The 9,264-nt window shown below is 44.1% G+C and overlaps 1 protein-coding gene across 1 annotated transcript; it reads right to left on the bottom strand.

The window, feature by feature from the left end:
• Positions 1-7,748: 7,748 nt before the first annotated feature.
• On the bottom strand, positions 7,749-8,511 carry LOC144484232 (uncharacterized). The gene has a single exon (XM_078202764.1). It carries the CDS (start codon positions 8,509-8,511, stop codon positions 7,846-7,848), a length of 666 nt encoding a protein of 221 aa, XP_078058890.1. The 3' UTR covers positions 7,749-7,845.
• Positions 8,512-9,264: the final 753 nt, after the last annotated feature.

Genomic DNA, 9,264 nt, shown 5'->3' on the forward strand with positions numbered 1-9,264 from the left:
ACAAAAAACTGGCAGGACTTGCAGATAGTGAGGAACATTGTCAGAGGCTACAGAAGGATATAGATAGGCTGGAAATTTGGGCAAGGAAATGGCAGATGGAGTTCAATCCTGATAAATGCGAAGTGATGCATTTTGGTGGGAATAATGTAGGGAGGAGCTACACGATAAATGGAAGAACCATAAAGGGTGTAGAGACGCAGAGGGACCTGGGTGTGCAAGTCCACAGATCTTTGAAGGTGACGTCACAGGTGGAGAAGGTGGTGAAGAAGGCATATGGCATGCTTGCCTTTATAGGACGGGGCATAGAGTATAAAAGTTGGGGTCTGATGTTGCAGATGTATAGAACGTTGGTTCGGCCGCATTTGGAATACTGCGTCCAGTTCTGGTCGCCACACTACCAGAAGGACGTGGAGGCTTTGGAGAGAGTACAGAGGAGGTTTACCAGGATGTTGCCTGGTATGGAGGGGCTTGGTTATGAGGAGAGATTGGGGAAACTGGGGTTGTTCTCCTTGGAAAGACGGAGGATGAGGGGAGACTTAATAGAGGTGTATAAAATTATGAAAGGCATAGATAGGGTGAACGGTGGGAAGCTTTTCCCCGGGTCGGTGGTGACGTTCACGAGGGGTCATAGGTTCAAGGTGAAGGGGGGGAGATTTAACACAGATATCAGAAGGACATATTTCACACAGAGGGTCGTGGGGGCCTGGAATGTGTTGCCGGGCAAGGTGGTGGAGGCGGACACACTGGGAACGTTTAAGACTTATCTAGACAGCTATATGAACGGAGTGGGAATGGAGGGATACAAAAGAGTGATCTAGTTTGGACCAGGGAGCGGCGCGGGCTAATTGTTCCTGGTTTCTCGTTTCAAGGCTTCATTCTACGATCATCTTGCTGGTGCCAGTACAGAGTGAGACTGCGGATAGTTGGGAACCTGTCTCGGGGGCAGGGGATTCATATGGTGTTCGTGGAAGTGGAAATGACTCGGGTTGGGAAGCATTTTCCGATCGGGGCCATTGTGATCTCCTGGACTCGTTTTGATCGCCTCAGGGGGTCGGAGAGGAATTTCCCAGATTTTTTTTTCCCCATATTGGCCCTGGGGTTTTTCACTCTGGGTTTTCGCCTCTCCCTGGAGATCACATGGTCTGGAATGGGGGGGTGGGGGTAAGTTAATAGGTTGTAATGAACAAAGCATCGTAGCTGTGAGGGACAGCTCGGTGGATAGGATATTGGTATGTAGATAGGCTGGAAAATTGGGCGGGGATCCTGGATTCAGGATTCAATCCTGGACCGGGGAGCGGCGCGGGCTTGGAGGGCCGAAGGGCCTGTTCCTGTGCTGTATTGTTCTTTGTTCTTTGTTCTTTGTTCTTTGATCCCTGAGGAATGCCACTTGTCACAGCCCTCCATTCAGAAACGCACCACCCTCTGTCTTCTTTGACCGAGTCAGTTTTGTATCCACCTTGCCAGCTCAACTCTGATCCCATGCGACTTCTTCTGCACCAGTCTACCATGAGGGACCTTGTCAAAGGCCTGAGTGAAGTCCATGTAGACAACATCCACTGCCCTACCCTCATCAATCATCTTCATCACTTCCCCAAAAACTCGACCAAGTTCGTGAGACACGATCTCCCCTTCACAAAACCATGTTGCCTTTCACGAATACATCCACTTATTTCCAAGTGGGAATAAATCCTGTCTCAAAGAATCCTCTCCAATAATTTCCCTATCACTGATGTAAGGCTCACCGGCCTGTAATTACCTGGATTATTCTTGCTCCCCTTCTTAAACAAAGAAACAACATTGGCTATTCTCCAATCCTCTGGGACCTCCCCTGTCGCCAGTAAGGATAGAAATATTTCTCTCAAGACCCCAGCAATTTCCTCTCTTGCCTCTCTCAGTATTCTGGGGTATATCCCATCAGGCCCTCGGGACTTGTCTACCTTAATGTTTCTCAAGAACCCCAATACCGCCTCCTTTTTGATCTCAACATGACTCAAACTATCTACACATCCTTTCCCAGACTCATCATCCACCAAGTCCTTCTCTTTGGTGAATACTGACGCAAAGTACTCATTTATTACCTCACTCATTTCCTCTGGCTCCGCGCATAGATTCCCTCCCTTGTCCTTGAGTGGGCCAACCCTCTCCCTGGCTACCTTCTTGCTCTTTATATATGTATAAAAAGCCTTGGGATTTTCCTTAATCCTGCTGGCCAATGCTTTTTCGTGACCCCTTTTAGCCCTCCTTACTCCTTGCTTAAGTTTCTTTCTACTTTCCTTGTATTCGACACTTGCTTCATGTGTTCCCAGTCTCCTAGCTTTGACAAATGTTTCGTTTTTCTCTTTGACGAGGCTCACAATATCTCTCGTTATCCAAGGTTCCCAAAACTTGCCATACTTATCCTTCATCCTTACAGGAATGTGCCGGTCCTGAATCCCTATCAGCTTACACTTGAAAGCCTCCCACATGCCAGATGTTGATTTGCCCTCAAACATCTGCCCCATCTAGTAGCTATTTATTAGCTACCAGTCATTAACAGATGAGAAAGTCATGAGCCTTAATTGAGTTATAGTTAATCAATGAATCAGTAGTCATAGTAAAAGATTGAGTTTTATTTGCTGTAAAAATGTAAAAGCTTAATTGCTTTATATGTAAAGATTGTGCAATGAGGATAAATGTACTGGCGAGAGAGATCTTCAAGCTCTGACTCGCCTCAACATTTGAAACTGTGTGAATAAGGGATGGTTTAGAATCAGCTAAAGGGATAGCATGAAACAGTTCTATTGTATTCCTGTCTAAGATAATGAGAGAAAGTGGTGTCAGTAATTGAGGATCCAGTTAAATTAATCTCGTGATCAAATTGGCCAATTGTCATGATACAACAGGCCCAACTCTGACGTGAGATAATGGTCACTTTGTGGATAAAAGTAGAGGTTCCGAAGGTCTTCCTTGCGAGCCAAATACTGAAAACTCCCGAGGCTGAGTTCCAAGGAAATTACTGTCAGAGAAGGAGCCAGACTCCCGAGACTGAATTCCACAAGAATTCCTGTGAAAGAAGGAGCCAGAGAGGGTTACGCTTCTACGGACCGATCACCTGCATGAAGTTGTAAAAGTCAATGTCCTAAAGTTGTTCAGTAAAACTTTTTCATTCAATAAACTTCTTTTTAAATTTACTATCCAGAGAATTCTGCTTTTACCACAAAGAGGGCAGGGAACAGGCTACAGATGAATTAAAGAGAAACCATTTGTGTCCAGAACGTTGTGAACATCCTTTTACTCTGGTTGTCTTTGATCCTCAAGTCATTTTCTGTTTGTTTTAACCATGTTCTGTTTCATTAATAAACTTTTATCAGTAAAATATTTGACTTTTCTGGACTTTTCCTGATGAGATTGATGCACTTTAGGGAAAGTGGGTGAGAGGGGTTGGCAGGCTCTTTAACAGAAAGTCATCCCTCAAAGGTACTTGGCAAAGGAGCCAGAGGGGGAGATGAGATTTTATTTTATATTTTTGACACAGCGAGTTGTTCTGATCTGCCTGAAAGCAGATTCAATAGAATCTTTCCAAAGGGTAAAGACTTGAAAGGGAAGAATTTGCAGGACTGTGGGGACAGATCAGAGTGGTAGGATGAATCAGAGAGTCCTTTCAAAGAGATAGAACATAGAACATAGAACATTACAGCGCAGAACAGGCCCTTCGGCCCACGATGTTGCACCGACCAGTAAAAAAAAAAACTGTGACCCTCCAACCTAAACCAATTTCTTTTCGTCCATGAACCTATCTACGGATCTCTTAAACGCCCCCAAACTAGGCGCATTTACTACTGATGCTGGCAGGGCATTCCAATCCCTCACCACCCTCTGGGTAAAGAACCTACCCCTGACATCGGTTCTATAACTACCCCCCCTCAATTTAAAGCCATGCCCCCTCGTGCTGGATTTCTCCATCAGAGGAAAAAGGCTATCACTATCCACCCTATCTAAACCTCTAATCATCTTATATGTTTCAATAAGATCCCCTCTTAGCCGCCGCCTTTCCAGCGAAAACAATCCCAAATCCCTCAGCCTCTCCTCATAGGATCTCCCCTCCATACCAGGCAACATCCTGGTAAACCTCCTCTGCACCCTCTCCAAAGCCTCCACATCCTTCCTGTAATGTGGGGACCAGAACTGCACACAGTACTCCAAGTGCGGCCGCACCAGAGTTGTGTACAGTTGCAACATAACGCTACGACTCCTAAATTCAGATAGCAGGGACATGATGGGCTGAATGGACTCCTGCAGCCTGTCAATCTCAGCCTCCTGCTTTTGTGCAGGTTAGAAGGGACAGATTTCAGTGCAGCCTCTCCCCTGTATATGTATTTAAAGAGACAGGTTTCTCTTTAGCTCTGAGTGACTGATATAACAATTGGTTGGAGGCCCATTTCCCAGTCAGTCCTCCAGCACCTTCCTGTCTCTCTATCAGTGCGACGCCCAGGGCAGTTTCTCAACTGGGGCGCAGGCCCCATTATTCTCAGCTAAATTCAGCCCTCAGCTCCGTCTCCTGGCTGTCATTGACACGAGCAATAGAGAGACAGAAAGATGCCCCAGGCTCAAATGGGAAATCAAAACGTGTGGCTTTAAATGAACTGTTAGGATCTCTGTAACGATCAACAATTTTTTAAAAAATGAATTCTAAACCCAGTAAGTAAAGAATCACACGACAAAGCTTCAAGTTTATGGCGTTGACTCTAACAAACTGGAGGCAACAATGACTAAACACCTTTTTGAAGGGAACATAGCCCTTGAACTGTAAAATTAACCTTGCCGTTTTACTCTTAACACAATCAAATATCCACTCAATGGATATATTTTACCCTGCCTTGGAATGTTGACACTCTTTCTCCAAAAACTAGCCCAAAGTGATTCTTCAAGGCGAATCTTCCAGCCTTGTTTCACAATTCTCAGGAATTTGTGACCAACATTCAACATCGGAGCAGAAGTCGGCCATTTGGCCGTTTGAGTCTGCTCCACCGTTTATTTAGATCATGGCTGATCTGTTTGTGTTGAGTTCCACATTCCCGTTCTACACCCGATATTTTTGATTCCCATACCCAACAAGAATTGGTATAAAGGCAAAATTCTGTTGTTGTTGAATCTGAAACAAAAACAGAAAATGCTGGACAATCTCAGCAAGTCTGACAGCATCTGTAAAGAGAGAATAGAGACAACATTTTGAGTCAGGATAACCCTTTGTCAGAGGTGAAGACAAGAAAAATCGGACAAAATTTATCCTGTGAGGGTCAAGAATTGGGAAGCAATCTATTAAACCTCCTCTGAACCACTTTCAATACATTTGTATCATTTCTTAAATAGGAGACAAAGCTGCACCGAGTATTCAAGATGCAGTCTCAGCAACGCTCTGTATAACTGAAGCAGAACATCTTTACTTCTATGTTCACTTTCTCTCATACAAATGGAATGCAATCCTTTATTAAGAACTTTGATTTATTTGAACTAAGATTTATGGGGGTTCTCTTGTTTACAAAAACCTCCCTAATCGTAAATCACACCAGGTTCCAGTGTCTTAACCATATGGCAAGAAAGAACACTTTAAATTGTGAATTCAGAAAGTTTATTAATTATTAAAAACGTAACAAGTCAGAAAGATAAAAAACAGAGTGTCGATTAACAGTTAATAGAGAAAGTTTAACATTAACAATTGAACAGACTTCTCTCCATCCCTCTCAGACCAGGACATGAAGTGACGGCTCCAAAAACGTGGATAACTTGTAAAACCAACAGCTCTCCACACCTCTCTGTAAACATATCTCCCTCCACCTCTCTCTACCAAATTGCCTTCTCAAGACCACTTTTTTATACTTTAAAAATGTCAAAAGCCCATCTTAGCCAATTCCCATAAATCTTCAATTATAAACTAAAATAGACACGAGTTTTCAGGCGATTTAAAAACAAATGAACTGTCTGCTGAAAGGGTTAACTTTTCTACAGAACCTAAAGGGATGGGGAGTGAGCAGCAAAAACTTGGCACACAATTACATCACTTTCCACAAGTTTAAAAAAATTCTCTAACAAAACAAACTTGATTTTAAACTTCATCTATTAAGTGTTTTTGTCATATTTCTCAACATAATTATTTTAATTTGATCAGTTTTTGTTGGGGATGGGTAACTTCTGTTCTTTATAAACTGATTCACTCATTTTGTTTATTCTACATGGGCTCGGAGAATCAGAACCCAGACTTTATCATCCTTATCCTTTTTCCCCTTTTGCCACCACTCCCTCTGTTTTGATTAAACATTTTATCGTAAAAGTGAAATACTGCAGATGCTGGAATCTGAAACAAAAACAGAAAATGCCGGAACATGGTCTGACGGTATCTGCGGAGAGAGAATAGAGCCAATGATTCGAGTCTGGATGTCCCTTCATAAGAGCTCCTATGAAGTGTCATCCAGACTCAAAACGTCGGCTCTATTCTCTTATCATTGTATCGATAAGTTTCTTGTTCTTAGTTTCCAAATGGCAGGTAAGAGACCTGTCCAGTCCCCACTTGAGCTCTGATTTGTCACTGGCCATGCTTGGGTAAGATTATAACCATTAGAATCTACTCTCAGAGGCCCACTTTTCAGTCCAGTGTTACTTGGAGTATACCGTCACTTCACCGACTATTGGGTCACAAATCCCTCATAGTTCTTATCACAAATTTAGGATAAATTAATTTAAAGAATGCCTGAGAACGCTTTTTAATTTCTTAACCAACTACCTACCACTGTTTGTTGATTGGTCAGACCTCCTTTTCACAGATTCGGGAATCTCAGCCACTGAACACCAGCCGGTCCTGGAATAAATTTCACTCGAACTCATTCTGAGTAAATATTCTCACCAGGTCCTCTGTTGGGGCCCTGCTAAGCAGCTTTAATGGTCCGTGATTGCAGAAACTGAGCAGTCACAGGAATGTGGTCAAAATAGTCCAGTCCTATAATCTGCAGTCCTTCAGGTATAACAGGATATGTGGCTGTATGTAGCTGCCTTCTTGAACTGCTCCAATGCCTGAGGTGTAAGTACACCCACAGTGCTGTTAGGGAGCGATTTCCAGCTACACATTCCAGACTTTCACTAGACTGTAGGTGGATATCAGATTGATATATTCCATTCAACCACACCCAAGGTGAGTTATTCCAATTCCTTTATTGTCCAGGACAATATATTCACAATATCTTTAAAACAGAAATTAAACATTCCCATTTGATTTCAGGTATTAACATATTCTGTTAGTTTGTTCTTTATTGTCGATGTCAGGTTGGGGTTGTTCCTCTTGGAGCAAAGGAGGTTGAGGGGAGATTTGATAGAGGTGGACAAGATTCTGACAGGTTTAGATAAGGTGGACAAAGAAAAGCTGTTCCCATTAGCTGAAGGGACAAGGACGAGGGGGAATCAGATTTAAAGTTTCGGGTCAGAGATGCAGGGGGGGACGCGAAGAAGAATATTTTGATGCAGCGAATGGTAATGAGCTGGAACTCGCTGCCTACAAGGGTGGAGGAAGTGGAGACAATAAACAATTACAAAGGAAATTGGATGGGCATTTGGAGGGTTTCAAACAGAAATGTTGACTAAATATCTCTGAACTTCCTAACACCCTGTCACTCTGTGATCCGTGTGAAATTTGAAACCAGGTATTCGCAACAAGACTCAAAGAGCATCAGCCCACTGGAGGCAAAGTCATGAGACCAGCTAGTCCAGCAGAAAGAAACCCTCCGACCCTCCCCATTGACCAACTGTGAGAATGAACAAAATGCAGTCCTGGATGTAATTGAGAGCAGAAACAATAACAGCAGAATCCAACCCCTGGAATCACTCGTGAACTTGTTGGTGTCTCAACAGGTGGGATGAAACTCTGAATCCCTTCCCAAAGGTGAATGGCCTGTCTTCAGTGTGAACTCGCTGGTGTCTCTGCAAGTCAGATGATTGAGTGAATCCCTTCCCACACTGAGAGCAGGTGAACGGTCTTTTCCCAGTGTGAAACTGCTGGTGTCTGTTCAGGTCGGATGACTGAGGAAATCCCTTCCCACACTGAGAGCAGGTGAATGGCCTCTCCCCAGTGTGAACTCGCTGGTGTGACTGCAGGTGAGATGACCGAGTGAATCCCTTCCCACACTGAGAGCAGGTGAATGGCCTCTCCCCAGTGTGAACTCGCTGGTGTACCCGCAGGTCAGATGACCAAGTGAATCCTTTCCCACACTGAGAGCAGGTGAATGGCCTCTCCCCTGTGTGAACTCGCTCGTGTGTCCGCAGGTCAGATGGCCAAGGGAATCCCTTCCCACACTGAGAGCAGATGTACGGCCTCTCCCCAGTGTGAACTCGCTCGTGTGTCCGCAGGCCGGATAACTGAGTGAATCCCTTCTCACACTGAGAGCAGGTGAACGGCCTCTCCCCAGTGTGGCTGCGCCGATGAGCTTCCAGCAGGGATGGGGCTCTGTATCCCTTCCCACAGTCTGCACATTTCCATGGTTTCTCCATGGTGCAAGTGTCCTTGCCTCTCGCTTGGGTGGACAATCAGTTGAAGCCTCGTCCTCACACAGAACATGTATACAGTCTCTCTCCGCTGTGAATGGTGTGATATTTATTCAGGCTGTGTAACTGGTTAAAGCTCTTTAGACAGTGCACTGGAACACTCTCACTCGACTGTGGCAGTGTGTTTGTGCTTTTCGAATCACACTGATATTTGAATTCTTTTCAAATCAACAGACCAGACAATCATTTCTCCTTCTGGATCCAACAGCCGATGATATTCATGTCCCAGGGAATATGACTCTGTTAGATCTGGACATGATGTATGAGATTTCAGCCTGTGATTCCTCTTTCAATATCCTGTAAAACGAGTTTACAAAAGGTATCATTGTCAGTACAGGTTAGAAATTTAGAGGCCAATTCTAATTTCTGTGGAACATTCTTTCCTCTCTCATTCCCCAAAAGCTGTGAATCTCCATCCCACACACTCTCCCTCCATTCTCACACTGCTGTATCTAATATGCACCCTCCCAATTCTCCTGAAGGTGCTGATTGAGGCTGATTGACAGATCCATGCTCACTGCTTCCTGTCCTGGACACAGGGAGCTGAAAATCATCAAGCTGACAACCATGTTAAAGTTTTACATTTGGACATAAGTGAGCAGATTGATGATGTATGTATTACCTGGTTACAGATATGAAGAATGTGAGGAGGATTATTATTTTGGCAGCGAGTGGTGACTTGGAAGTTAAAAATTGAAG

Source organism: Mustelus asterias, unplaced genomic scaffold, assembly GCF_964213995.1.
Source record: "Mustelus asterias unplaced genomic scaffold, sMusAst1.hap1.1 HAP1_SCAFFOLD_96, whole genome shotgun sequence".
NCBI lineage: Eukaryota > Metazoa > Chordata > Chondrichthyes > Carcharhiniformes > Triakidae > Mustelus > Mustelus asterias.

What these genes read in the sequence shown, in the direction of transcription:
- LOC144484232 (XM_078202764.1), bottom strand. Translation starts at nt 8,511, where the DNA reads ATGGAGAAACCATGGAAATGTGCAGACTGTGGGAAGGGATACAGAGCC.